The 25,601-nt window shown below is 38.2% G+C and overlaps 2 protein-coding genes across 18 annotated transcripts in view; one reads left to right on the top strand and one right to left on the bottom strand.

Annotated features, from left to right (window-relative positions):
- Window positions 1–2,702, top strand: part of GLDN (gliomedin) — a 162,786-nt gene extending 160,084 nt beyond the window's left edge. For all 13 annotated transcript variants that reach the window (XR_014811346.1, XR_014811347.1, XR_014811320.1 and 10 more), the window contains one exon: window positions 196–2,702. Coding sequence is in view for 9 of the 13 variants with exons in the window: in XM_084970116.1 (XP_084826242.1) it covers window positions 196–360 (165 nt within the window). In the remaining 4 variants the exon portion in view is untranslated. The remainder of the gene's footprint in view (window positions 1–195) is intronic.
- The window catches only part of DMXL2 (Dmx like 2), a 160,467-nt gene that overhangs the window by 1,866 nt on the left and 133,000 nt on the right, over window positions 1–25,601 (bottom strand). For 3 of the 5 annotated variants that reach the window (XM_021095420.2, XM_021095423.2, XM_021095456.2), the window contains 15 exons: window positions 23,544–23,722; window positions 15,530–15,660; window positions 14,947–15,032; window positions 14,111–14,312; window positions 13,149–13,266; window positions 8,063–8,128; window positions 7,180–7,266; window positions 6,974–7,095; window positions 5,544–5,682; window positions 4,807–4,867; window positions 4,546–4,673; window positions 3,930–4,007; window positions 2,487–2,578; window positions 1,740–1,792; window positions 390–607 (listed from right to left, as the gene is read on the bottom strand). In XM_021095420.2, the coding sequence (XP_020951079.1) occupies window positions 390–607; window positions 1,740–1,792; window positions 2,487–2,578; window positions 3,930–4,007; window positions 4,546–4,673; window positions 4,807–4,867; window positions 5,544–5,682; window positions 6,974–7,095; window positions 7,180–7,266; window positions 8,063–8,128; window positions 13,149–13,266; window positions 14,111–14,312; window positions 14,947–15,032; window positions 15,530–15,660; window positions 23,544–23,722 (1,760 nt within the window). The remainder of the gene's footprint in view (window positions 1–389; window positions 608–1,739; window positions 1,793–2,486; window positions 2,579–3,929; window positions 4,008–4,545; window positions 4,674–4,806; window positions 4,868–5,543; window positions 5,683–6,973; window positions 7,096–7,179; window positions 7,267–8,062; window positions 8,129–13,148; window positions 13,267–14,110; window positions 14,313–14,946; window positions 15,033–15,529; window positions 15,661–23,543; window positions 23,723–25,601) is intronic. The other 2 variants (XM_021095427.2, XM_021095445.2) reach the window with 1 other exon arrangement.

Here is a 25,601-nt window from a genome sequence, read left to right as displayed (position 1 = left end):
GGTACTAGGGGGCAGAGGTGTGGGGAGGGCAGGAAGTACAACTTCCTCTGAGAAGCCAAAATGATGCCACCCAAAAATCCATGCATTAGTTAAACTCATTTTTTTAAAGCTTTTTAATGACCTAAAAGTAGACTGAATTTGATTGCTTTTTAATGACGTAAAAAGTAGACTGAATTTGATTATCTGTTTTTCTAGATCCTAATAGTTTGGAAAGAACCACGAGGAAGTAAGGGAGGAAGCGGGTCAAGAGACAGTCATTCCCACAAAGCTTCCCTTTACGCCATCGTTTCAAAGAATGTAGTGAGTTCTGTGGTTTGGTTCCCCCTCCCCAGTCAATCTCGACAGCAGATAAAACACTGAGCACATTCCAGCCTCTGGTACTGACTCACCTTGATGTTACCTTCTGCTGAACCTGTGGTAAAATATTCCTCACAGGGATCGAGAGCCAGCGCCTTAATAGCGGAGTCATGTGCCTGGAATGTGTGAATCAGCTGCCTCTGCCTGATGTCAAAAATGCAGATGTGGCCTTTCCTGCCTCCAGATATGAGGAGTTGCTGTTTTGGTGCATAGTGGAGCACCGTGGCACCGTGATCATGGCACGTGAAACCTGAAGAAGAGAAACGTCAAGAACCTTTCCCCAACTATGGCCATCTTGGCAGTTCTGACAGTATTGAAATAAGCATTTAAAACAGAAATTACTATCACATTTTCCTTTCTATTTTCTGTAACTGTATGATCAAAGTATTAGTATAGACAATGGCAGAGAAAAAAATTCTTCACTATAATCTCAACATGAAAAACACAAACTTTAAAATTCAAGCCTAAACTAAGTTATACTGCATCCTAAGAAGTAGGTGGAAGGAAAAGTGCAAAGGAGACCAAACTTCTCAATGATATTCAGTGTCCTCATTAATCCCACCAATGATAAGTATTTACTGCCCCCACATAAACCCTTATCAAAAGTTCTTCTCAGCTAGGGAGTAAAGTAATTGTAACTCAACTACACTACTGTGAAAAGTACCAGCTGCAAGTTAAGAAGTTATCCTTCCCAGGGCTCTGCATTCAATATGATTAAAGCCTTAAACTAATCTGTGGCAAATCCTTAAGAGATATTAATAATTATTTACAAGAAAAAGAACTTTGCAATCAAAATTGGGAAACAACTACACCTTTCAAAATACACAGAAGAGTAAAAGACTGAGAAATATGTTAAAAAAAAAAATTCCACCAAGCTCAGTTTAACCCAAACTCACTGGAGCAGTGAGCATTCTTGGAGGCACTATGTAGACAACAGATTTTGAGGACAGCAATTTGGAAAACACTGTCTCAAAAGGAGTTATGTTTGAATGACATTGTTCGTATTTCTAACTCATCATAAGGTTAACTTATTTTATGGCTAGGTTTAATTCTTTACAATGTGATCTCACTTCTACTGAGCTGAAGGAACTCTTGACAACTAATTCCTTACATGGCCTTGTTAATAGCACACTCTCCATATCATATCTTCTGAGTGGACTACGACACAAAAATTATTCTAGGCTGGCTGGATTTCCATGACCATACACATTTACCTCAGCAAGGCAGCCAGATACTGTAGTTAACTTTCGGAATCTTATTCATTCTAAATATTTCTCCATTTTTAACCCATGAATAAAACACTCACTGGATTTACTGTTTAAGTAAAACCAGAAGAGCTTTCCTATATGGTGCACAGAAAATCACAAACTTAACTCACTCACCATGAATGAGGCTGTTTCCAGGTGATATCAATGTGTCCCACAGGCACACATTTCTAATAAAGAAATAATAACAAAAATAAACAACTGCTCTAAATTCTCACTAGGAGTAAACTGTGTCAGCACATCAAATGTTTTAACTTACTGACTACTGCATTTTTTTGCTCTCTTCCATTTAGGAAGCAGTGATTCTAACCCTAACCCCAACCCAGAGGTTGGGAGTGGGGATGTACCTCTTTCAGGGTTTCTCCTTTTCAAACCACAGGTTTCTGTCCTCACATGGTCCTGCCCAACTCTGCCCCATCTCATCCCCCAGCCCTATCTCTTTTCCATCATCACTCCAGGGAAACCGAGATGTGATTTCCTGAGCAGAATGATGCTTTTATACCCCTGGGGGCAAACACAACAGGGAAATGAGAGATCTTACTGGTGGGCACATGTTGCCAATGGAAACAATGTTAAGGCCAAGAGTGTTGAAAACGATGGCTACAGCATCTCAAAAATCTACAGTATTACTGCAATTAATAAAAATAGCTTTAACATCAAAATTCCACACAATTATTAATAGGTTACATTAGGAGTAATTGTGGTCTTTCACTTTCTGGTGAGGAAAAGTACTCGAAGAATTATATAACATAGTCTTTGTATTCCTGAAGTGGAAAAACCTAAATAGAAAACCATACTTTGTAGCAAGAATACCTTTCTGCCTAAAATGTGTTTATTTCTCTCTTGGCTTCTCTGTCAACCTACCTATTGTCATTGGACTGTCCAGATGTGGCAACTAGACTTGAGGAGGTAACAAATGCAAAGTCACTTGTGGCTTTACTGTGGCACTGCCAACTCTATGGGAACAAAGTGCAGCTGATGTTATCTCGAAATCCAGTAAAATGTACAGAACAAACACATTTTTGCTAACCATATATGCATGAGCTAAGGACAGTTTTTAAAATAAAGAATAAGTGACAAGATTAGCTGTCATTTGCATATTATGTGGCTAATACCCAATTATTTGTTAAAACTGCAAGAGTTAGCAAAAACATGGAATTAAATGTTATTTTTTTGGATTAGGTAAGAAAGGAATAAAATACCAAGTATCTAAACTTAACCAAGCCATTTAATTATTTATTAAGGGCTCAATCAAACTATTTTAATGCTAATCATCTCAAATACAGCTGTAAATAATAACATTCAATCATAATATACAACCATCACCCAAGGAGGAAAAACTCTTACATGCCTGTCCATCTAGTCTTAGACATGAAGGACTCAAGTCAAATTAACTTTGTAACCTAAATAGCCACCTTCCTTTCTACCTGTCTGTACCCTGCCCTTGCCCCAAGTGAAGAGCAGTAATAAAACAAGCTCAAAAGTGGTCCTGCAAATAAAAAATGCACAGTTTAAGGCTGCCCAGGACAGCACCTGAGGATGTTCCAGTGCTGTGAGGAACCATCTGAGACAGGCCTGACTTTCCTTGTTGGGTCAGGAGTGGATGAAGAGAAATTTGGAGGTGAGGACTCTGAAGGAGAATCAGAGTATTTAAAATAAAATGGTTTTCTGTTGGGAATTATCATGGTATAGATATGACCAAAGGAGTAGGACAGATTGAAGATCACTTCTCTTTCTGTCAAGACTTTATGATACAGAATATACTAATTTAAGAAAAACATCTTACTGCATATACACACTCTAGAAAATTAAAGTCAACATATGTGAAGCCAGAAGTCTGCAGAGAATAGCATCACCTTCCTCCCTTCCCTGTGCCCCAGCCCCACTAAATGCACACATGCCTGTCTACATCACCAAGTGATTTATCATGACCTGGATCAATGAACGCGGTGGCCTACCAGGAATGCTTTTTATTTTTTATAATCTAGTAAACAACATTCTGGAGCAAACTGGCCTACATGGATCCTGTTTGTTTTTTAATACAGTACTTACAATTTATCACTACAAAACCATCTTTAAGAAGTTAGGGAAAGCCCCTAAATATTTTCACTCTTCAAGCTGTGAAAAGTAAAGTTTTTTGCTTTTTAGTCATTTTTCTCTAAAACTAGGCAATGGTGGGCGCTGGGCTTTGGTTGCTAGACACAACAGTCCCCTTCCCAACAGATCCTGGGATTCTCTGTCTGAAAAGAACACTTCACAAACACAGTGAGCTCTGGCTGTGCTCTGGGAATGTTGAATGGTACTTACTAGGTAAGGTTTGGGATTTGATGCAGTTTGGTTTACTTGCCAGATACTCAGAAAACCCTCTCCATCTGCAACAGCACACTGTAAGAACAATGTAGATATTACACACACTTCATATCAGAGGTAAAATCATGTATGGAAGGGGAGTCACTTAGTCCCCACTTAACTAACATTCTGCCTAAATCTATGTTTCTGTTGCTGTAGTTCTCAAGAAAGCCCAAGTATTAAAACATCCTGCGGCCTTTTAAATGCTTTCCCATGCCTCCAAAGTTTGTTTTCCTCCAAACTTCTCTAAGAGAATTCAGTAAGAAACTGGAATTTGCTCATGTGCCTGACTCTACACACAGGTACCTTCAACATATTTAACGAAAAGAGGGTTCTTTACCCTCACAGAGTGCTTAGTATCTGTAAGTGGATGATTAATTCATCCACACAAAATTCTGTGGATTTATGCTTTTATTGAGAGCCAGGGGGGGCTATGTAAACAGACACCATCAAATTGCCTGCTCAGCTTAAATCCAGAGTGAATTTGTTTTCAGATGTAGTGTTACTGGCCATTTACTCATAAATATCCACGATTATTTTCAGATGAACTTAGCAGTAACCTCCTGGAACTAACCTTGTTGCCTTGTGAATTGAAATACAATCTGGTAACTCTTGCATTGCCAGCTTGGCGGAAACAGACAAGTTGCTGAGGTCGTGTCCATTCAAACATTCGCACACTGCCATCCTGAGCACCTGTAAGATCTGAGATGCAAAAGGACAAGCAAAAAACAAGAAATAAAGCTACAGAAAGAGTTTCAATATTTCCCATTCTAGAAGCCAACTTCAGAATGACAGAGGCCTCTTACAGTCCATGGATCATAAATAAAATACTTACAGTACTGATGGACTGGGTGTGAGGTCATTCTCTTAACATTATGTAGATTCCTTTTCATCAGCTTTAAAAGAAGATTAAAAATAAATTGACATTGTGCATCACAGAAGAGATGAGGAAGGATATGCTTCAGGCCAACTCTAATCCTGATCACATTTACACTCTCATACCTGGATTATTCCTGAAATACACCCTGCTGTGGATTTCCTGACCCACTTAATATACGACATCTGTCTGAACAGGCTGGGAAAGCACAGTCACTTATTGGTGAGGCCCTGGCCTGTGAGGACTGTGAGGGTATCAAGTCGCTTCATCTAGTGATAAAGGGAACTCTCCTCCAGGTGCCCCTCCCTGAGGACAATCAGGAGTATCTCCAGAGTCTTCAGAGCAGAACATGAGAATGGGACCCCTTTAACTACAGGGACTAACAGCAATGTTACTGGTGCACTCTTCAAACACTTAGACACGAATTGCTCTCCATCTCTGCCTTACCACTCTGTGCCTCTCAGTTTGCTCATCTATAAAATGATAGTGGGAGATAACAGAACCTAACACCTAGGACTATTATAAGTAAAAGCATGCATCTGACACAAGAAACTCATGGCATGTTAGCTGCTGTTACTGAGGTGTACTAACTGGTCAATGCGCTGCTCTTCAGCATCATCCTAGGTCAAAGTGATTTCAACCTAGTTCTGAGTGAGTCCATAGCCAGAAACCATACCTAATAGTGAATAACATACCACACTAGCTCCAGTGCTAGTCTGTCCACTGCCCAGCCACGGCAGAGATGAAGGTGGATGCACCTGACTTGCTGAATAGGATGCTGCATTGGGTTGATAAAGAGTTGTAGTGGAACCACGATAATCAATATCATCTGAACTGTGGAAAACATCCGTGCGTTACTGTGAAAGTTCCATTTTCTCAACATAAATTCCAGTTACAGAGCTTTTTATGTACCCAAAGGACAGTCTTTATTTATTTATTTTTGGCCAGGCTCGCAGCCTGTGCAAGTTCCCAGGCCAGGCATTGAATCTGTGTCACAGTTGTGACCTGCACCACAGCTGCAGCAACACGAGATCCTTAACCCACTATGCTACAAGGGAACTTCCAGGACAGTCTTTATTTTTTTAAAAAGATGAATAAATATCCATGGGAAAAACTTAGATACAAGTCTTAATCATAGCCAATTTTAGTACTGGTTAACTTTTTCCCTTTAGGCAAAATAAAAGTTTAGTCTAATGTTCAGGGGAATCTTACTGTTACACAAGTTAAAACAAATGTTTGAAGTTTTTAACACAGATTTTCTTTCTATCCTGTATAGAAAAAGATTATATGTTCTCTAGAAGTACACTTATAAAATTCATACATTTTCAAGAAACTTGAGTTAACAGAGTTCTTAAAGTTAAGGCACTAATTATTGCACAAAAATGTTACAGGAATTTTTAACGATAGATTATATCATATTACACGGTTACACCTACCCAGAAGTATGACTGAAACCTGATTATATTATACACTAACAAGATAGAAAACAGCACAATGAAAGAGGCTATCAAGGCACCATTCCCAGCACATACAATTTCCGAGAGAGTCTGGAGAAAAGCAAGAGGGAGGGAAAACGTGGAGGAGAAACCCCAAAACAGGAAAGTGCTCCTACACTCTTGGTGCAGTATCCATAGTTTTACTGAAAAGTAAAGTTGTTTACATTTTCATCTGTAAAAAAGGTATGCTTCTAAAAAGATAATCAAGAGGAAACACTGAAAATTACTCATTAAGCGTGACTCATCAATCAGTCTAATATACTGGTGTATTCTGCTTTTTATTGTAATCATCCAGGTCAGCTGAATTTATTGCATATTGCGTAACTTCTGACATTTCTTTGGGATTAAATGTCCAAGCGGCAGTTGTTAACATCAGGCTTTGGTGTTGGGGATTATGCTAACTCAAGCACTGTGAATAGTTCAGGGTCTAATGGAAGAAATGTAATTTGGTCACAGACGTAAGCAGAGCCTTTTATTGGCAGCCAAAACAATTATGTTTGTCTCATTCCCAAATGAAGGGAGAGAGGTACATAGACTTTCCAAGATCATTCAAAGCATGTGCATAACCATTTAATCCAGGTTCTTTTTGAAGAAAACTACATTTAAAATTGACTGCTTAAGAAACAAACCTTTTGGATTCTCTGTCATATTCTTCTCCAATCCAAATGTATGCCTGAGAGGCCAGTAGAGAGGTAACATCAAGTTCTTGTACATCATGTGTTGAAGCCAAAACAATTTCATTACAGTTTGCCTGTAAAAGCAAAAGCAGAGTCAATCACTTCAGCAACTTCATGAAACAAAGTACTACATTCTTTATAATGACTAAAGACTTTACCTTATTAATGGAAAATGCCATGATCATATCTGATTCCTTATGAATGATTTTTGCTTTTCCCCCTGGATAGCCCAGATCTGCTTCAACCTGTAAGACAGGCAGCAGTTTTAGTTACCGCAACATAGCTCCAGAGAGATATATATACATCCCACAAATTTTAAAAGAAGGACAAGAAGAAAATGTAGCAGCAGCAGCAGCAGCAGCAAGAAAAAAGGTACCAGCAATGTGTGTTGAAAATTAGCTTCAGAATTAGCTTAAATTTTCTGATGCCCTGCAATCACCCCAATTATAAAGATTTCCACTGTGATTATAGTATACTAAGTAACGGTCACAAAAGATAGCTAACATAATTTTCACTAGTAATTTATAACAGTAACTTGTCCCTCATCTCTTCCGAAAGTGCACAAAGATACTGCAGTAAGAATGTGGGAGAAAAAGACATAGAAAGACAAAGGAATCACGTAAGAAATGAAATATTTCTAAATATGGGTGATGAGACAGGAGTAAGAAGTCGGACAGAAGAATAGTTAGAAAGGAATGAAGGAGACTGCATGAGAGGAAGGTGTAAGAGTCAAAGGTGATGGGAAGGAAAGAAGAGGCAGAATCAAGAAGCAGGAAAGATAAAACAATCATGTGTGAGAACAGATGGGGACAAGGGACCAAAGGGAAGACAGAAGAGGAGGCCAGAAAGAGAAGAACCAACAGCAAGAAAGACCACAATGGACACGGTGGAGCATCTCCTACCCTGCGCCACTGAGGTGCGTGGGAGCAGTGAGCGCTGTGGCGAGTTAGCCAGCTGGGCAGGCCATGGTTAGTATTAGAAATGAGGGGTGGCTCCTTGAACTTTAAGGAGTGAGCTATATACAAGAGCATAGAACACTACCTTGATGTGGCAATCTTCTGCTACGCTGCAGTTTTGTTTGACCTGCTCCACATGTTCTTCTATAGACTAAATAACACCACACCGTCACAAACACAAAACACATGCATGGAACAAAATTATAAAAAGAACAAAAATTTTCAAACTGAAATGGTCACGCCATCACTTAAAGATGGCAAAAATGAATTTGCAAGTTTTAGAAATGAATTTAAAAGCACAAAATCAAAATTAAACAGAGTAAAATGTGATGCCATCAAAAAAAACACAAAGCAAAACAGGCAAAATCAAAATGACTACTACATATATAAAAACAATTTCAAAATAAAAATCCATTATTTGTGCATCAGTTGTATAACTTAAAGTTCTAACAAACTGCATCTATTAAAAATACAATCAGATGCATTCTATACTATGCAGACTGCTATTTTATAGGGGTTTGTTTCCAATAAAAAATTAAAACTATTTTTTTCTAAATACAGATTGAAAGTACTGATAATTACTTCACTCTTACTCATAAGGAATATATCCGTGAAGAGAGAGTCAGGGATTAGAATTCACATGTATTATATATAATCCTGTAATTGTTCTCCTTACAAGTAACTGCTTGATGAGATGATGCATGGGAAAGAAATCACACCTACAACTTGCTCCTGGGTGATGACAGGACCATTAAGGATGGCTTCAGTTAGAAGTAATATTTCTGTTCTGATGTCAAAACCTCTGAAGGTTTGATAGGAGCAATATACTCCTCCTAATGCCTCCTGCAGGGCTCGCCTCTCTTTCAGCCAACCGGGCCCAATTATCTGGGCCTGCAGTGACTGCCCAAGGCTGCAGCAGCTGACAAGAGGGGAAGAGAATTTGGCAAAAGCCAGATTGCTAAAGAACCTATTTGCCTTCAATCGAATGGTTAAGTTTGCCACATTTATCAATTTTTGTCACAAAAACTTGTTTTGTGGAATACTCAATGAGTAAAAATATCTTCTTATGAATATATCTAAAATTTGAGCATTTCTCTGAATTTTATTTTTATCAAGTAATTTTTTACAATTAACCAACATTGGAGTTCCCGTCGTGGCGCGGTGGTTAATGAATCCGACTGGGAACCATGAGGTTGCGGGTTCGATCCCTGGCCTTGCTCAGTGGGTTAAGAATCAGGCGTTGCCGTGAGCTGTGGTGCAGGTTGCAGACGCGGCTCGAATCCCGCGTTGCTGTGGCTCTGGCGTAGGCCGGTGACTACAGCTCTGATTCGACTCCTAGCCTGGGAACCTCCATATGCCGTGAGAAGCGGCCCTTGAAAAGGCAAAAAGACCCCCCCCCCAAAAAAAAATTAACCAACATTGTAGCATCCTTAGGATTACTTTGCCAATTATACTAACTAATCAATTCATTTAATTTACCAAATTTCTCGACCAAAATATCCTATTTAATAGTTTAAAAAGATAAAACACTACTACTGGATGGGTAGTTTTAATAAATTTTGCATATTTCTGAACTAAGAGACCAATTTTTATTTTGTCTTAACAGCTTTAAAATTTTCCTTCTAAATTAAAACCATTTTTCAGCAGATCTATACTATTCAATTCAGTAGCTGCTAACCACATGTGGCTATTTAAATAAAATTAAAATCAATCCCTCAATCACACTAGCACACTTCAAGTGCTCAATAACCACATGTGTCTGGTGACTACTATACAGAACAGATAAATCCTATTATCACAAGAAGTTCTACTGGACAGCACTGAATAAGATATTAATTTCATTCGACCATATAAAATTCAAAAGGTACAAAGAGTACATGATAAAAATTCTTCCTCCCATCCAAACTCCCAGCCATCTACTTCCCCTCCCTGGAGCCAACCAACAAACACTTATACAGCATTTTAAGAAATGGTCAGTTTATCTCTGTCCCACCTCACTCTACATGGAGAGCCTCTGCTGGCAGAAAACTGGACAAGAACACACAGCTTGGGCTGCTCCCTAGAGGAGCACAGGGATGGACAAATGTAAAGAAGAGGAGGTAACAGCCAGAATGGGAAGAGGGAAGAGGGAAGAGGGAAGCCAGAAAGGAGACAACAACAGATCCTGAAGGTCATGACAGGAGTCTGAGGGTCCAAGCAACCCAGACCCTGGCTTGCTGGCACTCTGAGGCTCTGATGATCCAACGAAGCAAAACGGCTATTACCCTTACAAATCATTGAAGCGTACTTCCAAGAAATCACTGTGTTTAATAATTTGAGGAACACTACATATTAAAAGGATCATACACCATGATCAAGTGAGATGCAAGGATTTTTCAATATCTGCAAATCAATCACATTATGATACACCACATTAACTGAAGAATAAAAACCATATGACCTCAATAGATGCAGAAAAGTTATTCGACAAAATTCAACAACCATTCATGATAAAAACTCTCACCAAAGGGAATACTATCTAAATATAATAAAGGCTATATATGACAGACCCACAGCTAATACCATACTCAACAGCAAAAAGCTGAAAGCATTTCCTCTAACATAAGGAACATGACAAGGATGTCCACTCTCATCACTTTTATTCAACATAGTGTTATAAGTATCCTAGCCATAGCAATCAGAAAAGCAGAAAATAAACCCACACACCTATGGTCAATTAAATCTCATGACAAAGGCAGCAAGGATATACAATGGAGAAAAGGCAGTCTCTTCAACAAGTAGTGCTGGGAAAACTGGACAGCTGCATGCAAAAGAACGAAATCACAACATTCTCCAGTAACACATATGCACCTAGAAATTACCATACTAAGTGAAGTGTCAGACAGAGAAAGACAAATGTAGTATGAGATCACTAATATGTGGAATCTAGTAAAAAAAAATGATATAAAAGAAATTATTTACAACACAGAAACCAAGCTTATGGTTACCAAAGGGGAAAGAAAGGCTGATGGGAGGGATAAATTAGGGGGCTGGGATATAACATATACGCACTACTAAGGTAAAATAGATAAATAATAAGGACCTACTTATAGCACAGGGAAATCTACTCAATACTCTCTAACAACCTATACAGGAAAAGAATCTAAAAAGGAATGGATATATGTATGTGTATAACGGAATCACTTCACTATACACCTGAAACAAACACAACATTGTAAGTCAACTACAAACACTCCAATAAAATTTTTTAAAATAATTTAAAATATTAAAAATTTTTTAAATAATTTAAATAATTGTCAAAAATCACAAAAATCAACTCAAAATAGATTAAAGACTTAAATGTAAGACTGGATACAATAAAACTCCTAGAGGAAAACATAGATAGACCACTCTTTAACATAAACTGGAGCAGTATCTTTTTGGAAGTGTCTCCTTGAGTAATGGAAATAATAACAAATAAGTAAACAAATGGGATCTAATTTAACAGAAAAGAAAATAAATCCTTCAATGACCTGGCTTTCTGGTAATAACAGAGCCCTAACTAAGCAGTATCTTTCATTTTGGAAAATGCAGTAAACAATGGATTAAATGAAGGAGGAAATGACTTTGGCTCTATGATTTCCCTAACAAGCCCTATATCAATCAAGACTTCTGTTATCCAAAAAAAAAAAAAAAAAGCTTATAAGACACAAAAGAATGTCTACAGTTCCTTCCTCTAATTCCTTAAGTACAGAAAAAAAAAAAAAAAAGACTGTTCACAGGAAAAAAATAAATGACTGACCACAATAACCATTCAGATTACGTACGACTAGCGAAGAGAAAGGAATGAGTCCCATAGGTTCTACTGCCCTAGGTATGCATAAAATTGGAAAAGCAGTTCTGTATTTTACCTTGAGAAACTGAGCCATGTAGACTGTCCCTCTCGGTTTTCACTTTTCTAAGTGAAATATGATTCATTTTTTCCTTCTCACAGGTTTTGTCTGCCAAATGTTTAATCATATCTGACACTCTACACTGAACAGTCTGCCCATTACCTCATTAAATAGTCAAATGGACTGAAATGCTTATACATAAGATCTGTTTACCTCTCATTTTATGATAAAGAAATCATTTTAAGTTCTAAAGTGTCACTCTCCCAAATGCCTGACTCTTCTTGAACCCTGAATGGCATTACACTACTTATATTTAGCTTAAAAAATCACCGTGGAATGTATAATCTCTGCCTCACTTTGTAAAAGCAATCTTCCTTTATCTCGTATTGGGTATTTCTGTAGTTTAATCTCTCTCACAGAATTATCCTGAATTTGTTGCTTCTACAGTTTATCCTGTTAATTGCTAGATAAATAAAAATGCTTGTAAAAGGGTTATACTATAATTTTAATTAAATGATAGAGAATCATAACATAGAGTATACTCATTTATATATTACATTCCCCAAAATGTCCATCACCATGTTTGTTGCATGTGAAAGTCCAATGGCAAATATTATAAAGGAAGTACCAACTTTCACATGACAATACAGGACTTATCAAAGGACTAAGTTGTTTCACTGCTACAAAATAAAAATTCAAAGTTTTTAGCTTAAAAAATTCTCTAGGAGTTCCCTTGTAGCACAGTGGGTTAAGGATTTGGCATTGTCACTACAGCAGCCTATCCTGATCCTTGGCCTAGGAACTTCCACATATCATAGGCATGGCCAAAAAAAAAAAAAAAAAAAATTACTTTGGTAAACTGTTACCTATGATGTGTGAAAGATAATAAAATAAGTTGCCAACCCAAAGTAAATTTCAAGTAAATCAAGCACTGGCTTCACTAGAAATGTTAAAGAAAACTTAACAAAAATTACAAGACTTTTTTTGTTTTGTTTTGTTTTTTCAAAATACCTCACTCTGGGGAGTTCCCGTTGTGGCTCAGTGGGTTAAGAACCCGACCAGTATCCATGAGGATGTGGGTTTGACCCCTGGCCTTGCTCAGTGGCTTAAGGATCTGGCGTTGCCCCAAGCTGAGGCATAGGTCACAGATATGACTTGAATCTGGCATTGCTGTGGCCATTGCAGTATGGCAGCTGCAGCTCCAATTAGTCCCGAGGCTAGGAACTTCCATATGTGGCAGGTATGGCCCTAAAAAGAAAAAATAAATAAATAAATAAATAAAAACAAAAAACAAAATACCTCACTCTGCTTTCTTTTCTTAGTGAAAATATATCTAATGAACGTCTCTTGAAGGACTTCTTGTTTAACCAGGAAATGCCAAAGTCGTTTGACTGGAAGTGCAGAGGAATCCCGGGATCTAGTAAAAAATTTAACATATCACAACACTATTTAAGTCTATAGAAAATGTTTCATTATTTGCAGATAATTTTTTAAACCTCCATTATTGCAAAGAAGGTACAGCATTAAGCTCAACAAAATTTTATAGTTTATTTCACTCAATTTTTAGTTCTAAAAAATCATTCCTTAATCTAGCAATTAATTCTCTTAATACAGCTTGAACAGGTTGAGCTGAGAGTGAAGTGAATCTCTTATTCCCTTTTAAAGTTATACTTTAGGTTGGTTCTGTTGGTTATATAGCATATCACCCATGTATATAAAGTCATACATTTCATTTTTAAAGTCTAACAAGCTAAAACGCCTTGCTTTTTCAAGTTTATGAGCAATATTCTTTTTCAAGTTTATGAGCAATATTCTTAGTCATGGCCACTTGCCTCAAAAAAACAAAACCACATACTGCTTATCCAAAAGGGGCCTAGACAGACAGGCACAAGATCAAAACATCAACACAAATCTTAATGTGTTTACTATTAAATTACTGACCAAAGGTCAGTAGCATCTTTTTTGCACATGTAGCTTATTATACCAAAGGATTTCTGCAAGAGTTCTTAAAATGATGACGAAAATACAAAAAAAAAATTTTTTTCCTGATTTAAAACTATGTCTACTGAAGTATAGGCAATACATGAAAAATATTTTCTCCAGATTTCTAATGTTTTCCTTAGCATATACTGCTACAAATAGAATTGTAGGTTCAAAGTTATGAACTTTTTAAAGGCTAATGGCTTATTATTTTGCCAGACTGTCTTCTAGAAAGGTTAAACCAAGCTATACTCTCATTAGCATTATAAGAGCATTCTTACTTGAATGGAGTATTTTCAGGTTCCAGCATCGCTTTATTTCGAAGGAGAGCTGGTCCAGCTCCTACTGAAAGGTCAGTTGGATATGTGTTGATATAGTTGGGAGGGGGACCTTCAAACTGATCCATTTTCTCTTGCAAGATCTGTTCCCAATTCTCCAAGTTTTTAATCACAGCAATACCTAATGGTGATGTTACAGGCAACTCTAAAACGTAATAGAATATGACACTTATTTTGAGGGAAATTGTTGGTTTTCGCCACATATTTACAAAACCCAAACACTTCGAGCCAAGACTTCTGAAAATACAAACAAATCTGAAAATGTTGATCTAACACCATTTGAATGCTTAATGCTTTGAACAAAACAGAAGACCTGCTCTCTAAAATGAGCTGAGAAAATGTCTGATGCAGCAGAAATGAATCCGACTAGTATTCCTGAGGATGTGGGTTCAATCCCTGGCCTCACTCAGTGGGTCATGGATCCGGTGTTGCTGTGGCAGTGGTGTAGGCAGGGAGTGGCAGCTCTGATTCGACCCCTAGCCTGGGAACTTCCATAAAACTCAAGTGAAGTCCTAAACAGAAAAAAAATAAAATGAGCTGAGAAAATGTCTAGCTTCGCCAGGCTGGTCTTCTGCTTTTTCCTCTAGCCTTCTAAGTACTTACTGATTCTTGCCATACAAGTTAAAACCACAGACTGGAGCCTAAGAAAAATAAGACTTCATGACATCTCCAATGCAATAATTTTTTTTAATACCAAATGTTCTTTTAAATGGATTTTGTAAAAAGAAACTTGATAATTTGTTGTATTTAATAACATTATTTTCAAATTCCAAACTTACCAGAGAATTCCAATCCAGCAATGGGAAAGAAATTCTTAACATTGTGAAGTACTAACTTAACCATTGTCAAATGTAGAAGAGCCCAGCTGTTCAAAGAGAAAAAAAAAAAATTTCTCCTTAATTGAAAAACAAAATTATGAGAGAAGCACAGTGAGGATCCCTGTCATATGTTTAGCCCAATCTCCCACTCAGAAAAAACGGATTTTTTTCCTCTAACAACTAACTTTAAAAAATAGTACCTTTGAAGTCTCTGAAAATAAAAATTATGCAACAATATTATTACACTTGCAATATCTGAAGACTACTGAATGGAAATAGATTTACCACATGGTCACAAGGAATCTAACAGCACATCAATAAATTATGCATTTTTTCTCACTAAAAATGCTAGCTATTCTTTGAAACTGAATATGAAAGAAATACTCTACTACCTAGCACTTCACCTCAAAGGTACAGAATTCCTAATCTGAAAACATAAGTCAGTTCTTATATATATTCAAGACAATAACGTTACTTAAACTAGTAACATCAGGATTTTCTATAAAAGAAAAGGCAGAAAGAAAAAGATAAAAGCCTTACTTACCTATAGGAGTTAGGGTCTTGGTGCTCCTGTATCTGTGTATCTGACAAAAAAGCATCATCTTCTTCTTCATCACTATGAATGCTTTCATCAGAATCATATATAACTCCACTATCAGACAAAGGAAGAAATGGCTGCAATAAAATATGAAATTATTTTTAAATGTATAAATGGGGGTTTTTTGTCCTAACACTGAACATTTTATTTTATTTATTTGTTTATTTTGCTTTTTAGGGTTGCACCCATGGCATATGGAGGTTCCCATGCTAGGGGTCAAATCGGAGCTACAGCTGCTGGCCCATGCCACAGCTCATGGCAACACTGGATCCTTAACCCACTGACCAAGGCCAGGGATTGAACTTGAGCCCTCTTGGATTCTAGTCAGATTCGTTAACCACTGAGCCATGACGGGAACTCCAACAATGAACATTTTATTTTATTTTTTTTTGTCTTTTTGTCTTTTTTGTTGTTGTTGTTGTTGTTGCTATTTCTTGGGCCGCTCCCGCAGCATATGGAGGTTCCCAGGCTAGGGGTCTAATCGGAGCTGTAGCCACCGGCCTACGCCAGAGCCACAGCAACGCCAGATCTGAGCCATGTCTGCAACCTACACCACAGCTCACGGCAACGCCGGATCGTTAACCCACTGAGCAAGGGCAGGGACCGAACCCGCAACCTCACGGTTCTAGTCGGATTCGTTAACCACTGCGCCACGACGGGAACTCCTTTTTTTTTTTTTTTTTTTTTTTTTGTCCTTTTGTCTTTTTTGTTGTTGTTGTAACAATGAACATTTTAAATGGTGTTAACCTAAATAAAAATTTTCTTTAGGAAATACTAGACTTAGAAAAGTAAAAAAAAAAGAAAAAAAAACCCCTCAGATTGAACAAAATAAGTAGCTAGATACAACACAAGTATTTTTTTAAAAATCAATTTTTTCTTATATATCAGCAATAATTAGTTCAAAAAGTCTAAAGAAAAAAGGTGCACTGAAAAATATAATACCAACGGAAAAATTTTATCAAAACTCTGAGAGAGCTACAGTGAAGGAAATTATAAATCCCTATAAAAAGCTAAAATAAGGAGACTGAAGCATGTTAAAATGATGATTCTTTAATTTATGGGTATTAAGTAATTGCAATAAAATCCCTACAGGGATTTATTGTCCTTTTTTGAAATTTGATAATGACTATAAAGTTCATAGGGAAGAAAATAACAGATAAGACAAGCTGAGAAATCTTTTTTAAGTGGATACCATTTCTTAGTGAATACCAAAATAAGTAATTAAAAGAAGTGCACTCTACAGCAAAGGAAACCCTAAACAAAACGAAAAGACAACCCACAGATTGAGAGAAAATCTTTGAAAGTGAAGCGAACTGACAAGGGATTAATCTCCAAAATTTATAAAACACCTTCTGCAGCTCAATACCTAAAAAACAAACAAGCCCATCAAAAAATGGGCAGAAGGGAGTTCCCGTCATGGCGCAGTGGTTAACGAATCCGACTAGGAACCATGAGGTTGCGGGTTCGGTCCCTGCCCTTGCTCAGTGGGTGAACGATCCGGCGTTGCCGTGAGCTGTGGTGTAGGTTGCAGACGTGGCCCAGATCCAGCGTTGCTGTGGCTCTGGCATAGGCCGGTGGCTGCAGCTCCGATTCAACCCCTAGCCTGGGAACCATATGCTGCGGGAGTGGCCCATGAAATAGCAAAAAAAGACAACAACAACAACAAAAAAAAAAATGGGCAGAAGATCTAAACAGACAGTTCTCCAAAGAAGACATACAGATGGCCAAAACACACATGAAAAGATGTTCAACATCACTCATCATTAGAGAAGTGCAAATCAAACCACTATGAGGTACCACCAGCCAGAATGGCCATCAACAAAAAGTCTACAAACAATAAGTGCTGGAAAGGGTGTGGAGAAAAAGGAACACCATTACACCATTGGTGGGAATGTAAATTGGTGCAATCACTGTGGAAAACAGTATGGAGATTCCTCAGAAAACTAAAAATAGAACTACCACTGGATCCAGCAATCCCACTCCTGGGCATCTATCCAGAGAAAACCATGATTCGCAAAGACACATGTAGTCCGATGTTCATTGCAGCACTATTTGCAACAGCCAAGACTTGGAAACAAGCTAAATATCCATCGACAGAGGAGTGGATCAAGAAGAGGTGGTACATATATGCAATGGAATATTACTCGGCCGTTAAAAGGAACAAAATACCAGCATTTTTAGCAACATGGATGGACCTAGAAATTATCATGCTAAGTGAGGTCAGCCATACAATGAGACACCAACCTCAAATACTTTCACTGACATGTGGAATCTGAAAAAAGGACAGACTGAACTTCTTTGCAGAACGGATGCTGACTCACAGACTTTGAAAAACTTATGGTCTCCAGAGGAGACAGTTTGGGGAATGGGGGGATGTGCTTGGGTTATGGGATAGAAATTCTATAAAATTGGATTGTGATGATCATTGTACAACTATAGGTGTGATAAATTCATTAATTAAAAAAATGAATGGGCAGAAGATCTAAACAGACAGTTCTCCAAAGAAGACAAACAGATGGCCAAAAAACACATGAAAAGATGTTTAACATCACTCACTATTAGAGAAATGCAAATCAAAACCACTATGAGGTACCACCTTACACTGGCCAGATTGGCCATCATCAAAAAGCCTACAAACAATACGTGCTGGAGAGGGTATGTAGAAAAGGGAACCCCCTTACACTCTTGTTGGGAATGTAAATTGGTGCAACCACTGTGGAAAACATGGAGGGAGATTCCTTGGAAAACTAAAAACAGAATTACCATTTGATCCAGCAATCCCACTTGTGGGCATCTATCCAGAGAAAACCATGACTCAAAAAGATACATGGGAGGTCCTGTCATGGTACATCGGAAGCGAATCTGACTAGGAACCATGAGGTTGCATGTTCGATCCCTGGCCTTGCTCAGTGGGTTAAGGATCTGGTATTGTTGTGAGCTGTGGTGTAGGTCACAGACGTGGCTTGGATTCTCTGTTGCTGTGGCTGTGGTGTAGGCTGGCGGCTACAGCTCCAATTAGATCTCTAGCCTGGGAACCTCCATATGACACCAGTGCGGCCCTAAAAAGACAAAAAAAAAAAAAAAGAAAAGAAAAAAAAGAAAAGATACATGTACTCCAATGTTCACTGAAGCATTATTCACAACAGCCAAGACAAGGAAACAATCTAAATCTCCACTGACAGAGGAGTGGATAAAGAAGATGTGGTATATATACACAATGGAATATTACTCAGCCATTAAAAGGAAAGAAATAGTGGCATTTGTAGCAACATGGATGGACCCAGAAACTATCATGCTAAGCGAAGTCAGTCAGACAGTGAGACACCAACATCAAATGCTATCACTTACATGTGGAATCTGAAAAAAGGACACAATGAACTTCTTTGCAGAACAGATACTGACTCAAAGACTTTGAAAAACTTATGTTTTCCAAATGAGATAGGTTGGGGGGGTGGGGGATGCACTGGGGGTTTGGGACAGAGATGCTATAAAACTGGGTTGTGATGATCACTGTACAACTAAAAATGTAGTAAGTAATTAAAAAAATAAAAGTGCAGTCTAGCAATGGATGAATGGAGAAATTTAGTCCAAGGATAGTATCTAAACAATAAATTAATATATGACAAAAATAACATTATAAGTCATTGGGAAGAAAGGAAGGACAACCACCGTTTAAGTGTAGGAAAAGAAGATAAAGAGAGGAGATCCCTGGTGGCTGTTCAGTGGGGCACTGTCACTGCCGTGGCTCAGGTTCAATTCCTAGCTCTGGAACTTAGACATTCCACAGGCATGCCGCCCCCCACCACCTCAAGAAAAAGGAGATGGGAGAGCAGGAAGAGTAAACAAATGAGAAGATAATAAAAGTAAACATTTATTAGTGGAAAGAACTTTTTCTGCTTAAAAACAATGTAACATCACATTTAAAAAAGCATGCGAATTCCTATTGTGGCTCAGTGGTAACAGATCCAACTAGCATCCATAAGGACTTGGATTTATCCCTGGTCTAGCTCAGTGGGTTAAGGATCCAGCATTGCTGTGAGGTGTGGTGTAGGTTGCAGACACGGCTTGGATCCTGTGTACTATGGCTGTGGCGTAGGCTGGCTGTAGCTCCAATTGACCCCTAGCCTGGGAACTGCCATATGTTGAGGGTGCGGCCTTAAAAAGCAAAATAAACAAACAAACAAACAAAAACTGTTAATTCTTCAAAGTGGAAAACCTAATGGCAGTAATTTCATTAAGATTTTTGGTGTTGTTAATAGGAAATAAAAACCATTTAATCTGTCAAATTAACAAAAATGAAAAAGGAATAACTAATGAGAATAAAATCAGATGCATGTGCACTATTCTCAACAGAGTATATATCAGTAATCTGGACAGTAATCTAGAGAAACGTATCAAAAGCCTATGACCCAGTACTACTTAATGAAATAATCAGAACACAAAAATCTTATTTAAAAAGATACCAATCTCACATTACTTATAGAAATGAAAAAATAAATACCGCAAATACCTCATGGTTATGTAAACTATAGTACATTCATGAAAATAGTTTTTAGGTCATTAGAAATAATATGTACCTAAAAACAATGACAAACCCAGTAACAATGAGCACCCATACACCAAACTGCAGTTTCTGTGGAACCAGGGTCTTAGGAGGAATGGCTGTCCTCAGTCTAGAGCAGGAAATGTGCAAGATTAGCCTAGAATGACTTAAATGAGAAAGAAAAGAAACTCAAAGATTACTAGAAGAGCTCTCAAAAAGATTCAGGAGCCAACTAGAAGAGGCTCCCATTGGCAAAGATGGGATAATCTGAACATCCATAAGAATACTAAGAGCATTGGATTAAAATACATCAAATACATTTAAATACACAAGATCAAAACAAAACAAAACTCACTGGCTTCCTCTGAAGGATGCTAGGAAATCAAAGCATCACTCTGACAACTGGTACAAAAAGCAAAGATAGGCGTTCCTGCTGTGGCACAAGGGGATGGGCGGAGTCTCTGCAGCACCAGGATGCAGGTTCAATCCTTCGCCCAGCACAGTGAGTTAAAAGAACCAGTGCTGTTGCAGCTGCAGTGGAATCTGGTCCCTGGCCTGGGAACTCCTTGTGCCCTGGGGCAGCCGAAAATGAAAAAGAAAAAAAAAAAAAAAAAGGCAAAGAATAAAGCATTTATTCTGTCTTTCTCTTTTGAAATGTTACCTCAGGGTAACCAAACAGGCTGATGAAGGAAAGTATTCCAGTCAATAAAACTGTCATTAAAATAACGAATTCAGGCAAAGATCATCAACTAACATCACAAGTGTTCCTTATGGAAACACAAAACCAACCATGAAGCACTCCTGTACTCCGCTTTCCCTATCCAAGCAGAAGGGCGTCTTATAAAGCCTTTACATTTAACTCCACTTTACAGAAAAATGGGAATCAGAGGAACATGTTCAGAAGAACAAAACAAGGGGATGTCATCAGCAAAAGCCACTGAGAGCTTTTAAAGAACAAATTTGGGGCAAAAAATGGGGAGTCAACCTAGCAAAGTGAGATGGAGGTAGAACCTATAGATTAAAAGAAACTTAAAACATAAGAACCAACTGCAATGTGTCATATTTTGGATCCTGATTTAACATACCAATTATTCCAAAACATTTAAGGTACACTTGGGGAAAATGTATACCTCTCTGGATACTTGATGATATTGAGGACGCACATGCATACAGGTGTGTGTGATAATCCTAATGTAGTACTGCTCAAAATCCTTATTTTTTAAACAATACAGAAATATTTATGAATGAAATTTTATGTCTGAATTTACTTCCAAACAATCTGAGGAGTGGGAAGATGTATAAATGAAACAAATTGACTACGAGTTGATAATTTTGTAAGCTAGATCATGATAGGTAAGGATTCACATGCTATTATCTGAATTTTTGTATATGTCTCAAGTTCTCCTTCAGAAACCATAGTAAAACCCATAATAAAGGGTTTAAAATGACAGCTACGATACATTTTTAATGGTATGAGAAATTATCTTGTAATGTTAACTGAAAAAATTAAATATAAAACTACACATACCAAACCAATTACATATACTTTAAAATATGAGGATAAGCACCTTGCCAAAGTATTAAGTTATCTTTGGAATAAATGAGTGCTATTTTCCCTCTCATTTTTGCATTTTCCAAATTTTTAAAACTTTCTATTAATCAGAAGAAAAACTAAAAAAAAAAAGAAAATTAAGTTGGCACATTACTGTTACAAATGTCGCTATCACTCACATTAATGACGCAATGGGCTTTTGTGGGACAAAGAAAATTGTGAAATTAGAAAGGTGGATGGGAGTTCCTATTGTGGCTCAGCAATAATGAACCTGACTAGTATCCATGAGGACATGGGTTTGATCCCTGGCCATGATGAGTGGGTTAAGGATCTGGTGTTGCCATGAGCTGTGGTGTAGGTCACAGACGTGGCTTGGATCTCACATTGCTGTGGCTGTAGCATAGGCCAGCAGCTACATCTCTGATTGGACCCCTAGCCTGGGAACCTCCATATGCCATTAAAAAAAAAAGGTGGGGTGGGAAGGCCTGCCTATATTTTTAAAGAGTACTTTATTAATTCCCTGGTTTATTAGCTAAATACAATTAAACATGACCCAATCAGCAGCCTCAAGGGATAAGCTAGAATGATGATGAAAGTACAAAGTGGAATCCTGATGCAGTGTAAATCAGGAAATCTGACCTTAAATTTGCCTAACTCAGAGGCCCTCACACTTCAGCATATATCAGAATCACCTGGACAGCTTGTTAAGAGACAGACTGCTGCTCCCACTCCCAGAGTTTCTGAATCAGTGATCTGAGGTGGGACTCAAGAATTTGCATTTCTCACAAGCTCCCAGGAGATGCTGATACTGATGGTTCTGGGACCACACTTTGAGAACCACTAGCCTAAACAAACTTTTTAGATAACAAAAACAAGTTTTAACACTCACCTTGAAAGTCTTTTTAAAAGATGAGCTCATGGAGTTCCCATTGTGGCTCAGCAGAAACGAATCTGAGTAGCATCCATGAGGATGCAGGTTCGATCCCTGGCTGCACTCAGTGGGTTAAGGATCCAGCGTTGCCCTGAGCTGTGGTGTAGGTTGCAGATGTGGCTCAGATCCTGAGTTGCTATGGCTATGGTGTAGGCCAGCAGCTACAGCTCCAATTTGACCCCTAGCCTGGGAACCTCCAATACGCCATGGGTGCGGCCCTAAAAAGATAAAATAAAGATGAGTTTAGCCCAGCAAAACCAGAGGGAGATCACACCTCAAAAACTCTGAGATCCAACACAAAGTTTTAAGTGGGAGGAAGCATTACAGGAGGCGTATCCCCTTATACACAGCAAGGCTACCAAAGTGCTAACACATGTAAAGAGGGAACTTGGGAAAAGAAGGAAACCTATCAAACAGAAGGTGATGTGCCTGGAAAAAAACAAAGTGCAGAAAAGCACATACCCAACACAGTACAAAATGGGACCAGGATAGATCTAGTCACCCTGAGTATTTGGATCCCCAGGGAAGTTTTTTCTGCTTTAGAGAAAAAGAGATATGTCATGGGGTTTTGTGAAACCCATGTTCCAACAAAACCCTCAAATATCCATGCATCTCCTCTGCTCTAACTCCATGCTGACCAAGAGAACAACCGGTAGAAGGGAAGCCAGATGGTAAATACAAGTATTCTTATCCATAGAAAAGGATGATGCTGATTCTGTATTCATAAACTGACTTCCCACAGGATTTTAATTTGTCTTATCCATATCAAGCATCTGATCTTTCCTGAATAACTAGTCAGTTTCTGGACCTGAGAGATTAAATGACTAAAGTGCGGTGATTCAACCCAGAAGCTGCCCCATCATACGTATATGAAGCAAACACAAGAGTTAATAAAACAGATACACCTAAAGCTTGCATTCCTCACCTCCCTTACCTTTGCAACAAAATAATCCCACATACTAAGTTCAGGAGGAATAAACTTTTCTTTGTAAGACGGCCTTTCTGCAGGCACTGGTGGTGGGGTAGCATCCTTTACAGGCCTTCCAGGGACCAGCATTCGCATGTTAAATCTCCTACGGTGTTTATCTATGTCTTCAGAAGGAACAGGAGGTGCTGAATATAGGAAAAAAAAAAAAAAACAGCATTTACTTTCCATTATTAATTCAAAGAATTAACTTTTCTTTTCATCCTATTCTTGCCATGTTTTTACTTAAGACTAAATTACTTATGTCTGTGCCTCTAAACTTTCCTAATTATTGCACCACTTACCCAGCAATCATGGCAGAGATGCAGATGAGGACAGAATATAAAAGATTAACTTGCACTCAAGCAGCCTATTGTTATATAGAATAAGGATTAAAGTAATTCTATATACCATGTATTAAATAAATGGCATATTCAGTAAACTAGTAAAGAGAGTGTGTGGGTGATTTTTTCTGGCTATGTGGTTCAAGAAAGATTCACTGAATGAATACTTAGGATATAAAAGCAGAAGTTCAATGTGAAAAGAAACAAATGAGAAGTAAACTACCTTTGATAGACAGGTGTCAGGGAGGGGAAAAACAACAAATAGTCTAGAGTTAGGTTAGAACTAGCCTGTGGATAAGAAGCTGGGAGCTTATCCTGTGGGCAATTCTCATGCAAGTGTCTTGAACTTGGCACATATGAAATATGGTATGCATGGTCAATTAGAGGAAGATGGAAGAATCGGACATAAGAAGGGCCTGAGGGAGTTCCTGTGGTGGCTCAGTGGTAACGCATCTGAACAGTATCCATGACGATGCAGGTTCGATCCCTTGGCCTCCCTCAGTGGGTTAATGATCCTGCATTGACGTGAGCTGTGGTGTAGGTTGCAGACACAGCTTGGATCCCATGTTGCTGTGGCTATGGCGTAGCAGCAGCTACAGTTCCAATTTGACCTCTAACCTGGGAATCTCCATGTGCCACAGGTGCGGCCCTAAAAAGACAAAAAAATAGTAATGAGAAAGGCCTGAACCAGGAGTTCCCTGGTGGCTCAGTGAATTACGGATCTGATGCTGACACTGTGACGGTTCTGGTCACTGCTGTGGTGAGCGTTTGATCCCTGGCCCAGGAATTTGCACATATCATGGACATGGCCAAAAAATAAAAAAGGGCCTGAGCTGGTATGGTGGTTGGTGAAGACTGAAAGGAAGTGTTAGATGAGAAATACATAAAAGAAATATCAAAAAGATTCAGGAACTAATTGGACATGGGAGAGCTAGATAGAAGTGAACTGGTCCTCTCCTAAAGATCCCCATCGTAGAAAATGATCATCTACCTCAACTTCTCTTTGATGAATATGACCACTTTTCACTCTGTGCATCACTAAAACCCTAGGCTAAACTACTTTTAACTTCTTTTAATTGAGGTGAGGTGAAATTTACATAAAATTCACTATTTTAAAGTGTGCAATTCAGTGGCATCTAGTATATTCTAACTGTTGTACAACCACCACCTCTATTTCCAAAGCATTCTCACCACCCCAAACAGAAACCCCATACTCATTAAGCAGTCACTCCCCATTCCTCCCTCCCTCCAGTCCATGGCAACCACCACTATGCTTTCTGTCTCAAAGGATTTACCTGTTCTTAATATTTCATACAAATGGAAGCATGTGACATATAACCTGTGTGTCTGGCTTCTTTCACTTAGTATTTTTGAGGTTCATGCTGATTACAGCATGTGTTAATACTTAATTCCTTTTTGTAGTTAAATTACACTCCATTATACTTACATATAACATGTTTATCCATTAATTCTTGATGGTAACTCACAATTATCTTTGAATTGGGCTCTTCTGAGAGCCTCTTACCTGGGCTCCCTACTTTTATTCTTTCACATGGTCTATACTCCACACAGCAGCTAGAGTGAGTCTTTTGAAAACCTAAATCAGATTATGTCACTCCTCTGCTTATAACCCTTCAATAGTTCTCTTTCTTTAGACCAACAATGGTAGTCTGCACGACCCATG

Source organism: Sus scrofa, chromosome 1 (assembly GCF_054392235.1).
Source record: "Sus scrofa isolate SSC_HxYL_T2T_F1_AM1 chromosome 1, Sscrofa_HxYL_maternal_Yorkshire_Landrace_v2.0, whole genome shotgun sequence".
NCBI classification, from domain to species: domain Eukaryota; kingdom Metazoa; phylum Chordata; class Mammalia; order Artiodactyla; family Suidae; genus Sus; species Sus scrofa.
This window is presented reverse-complemented; position numbering and strand designations above follow the sequence as displayed.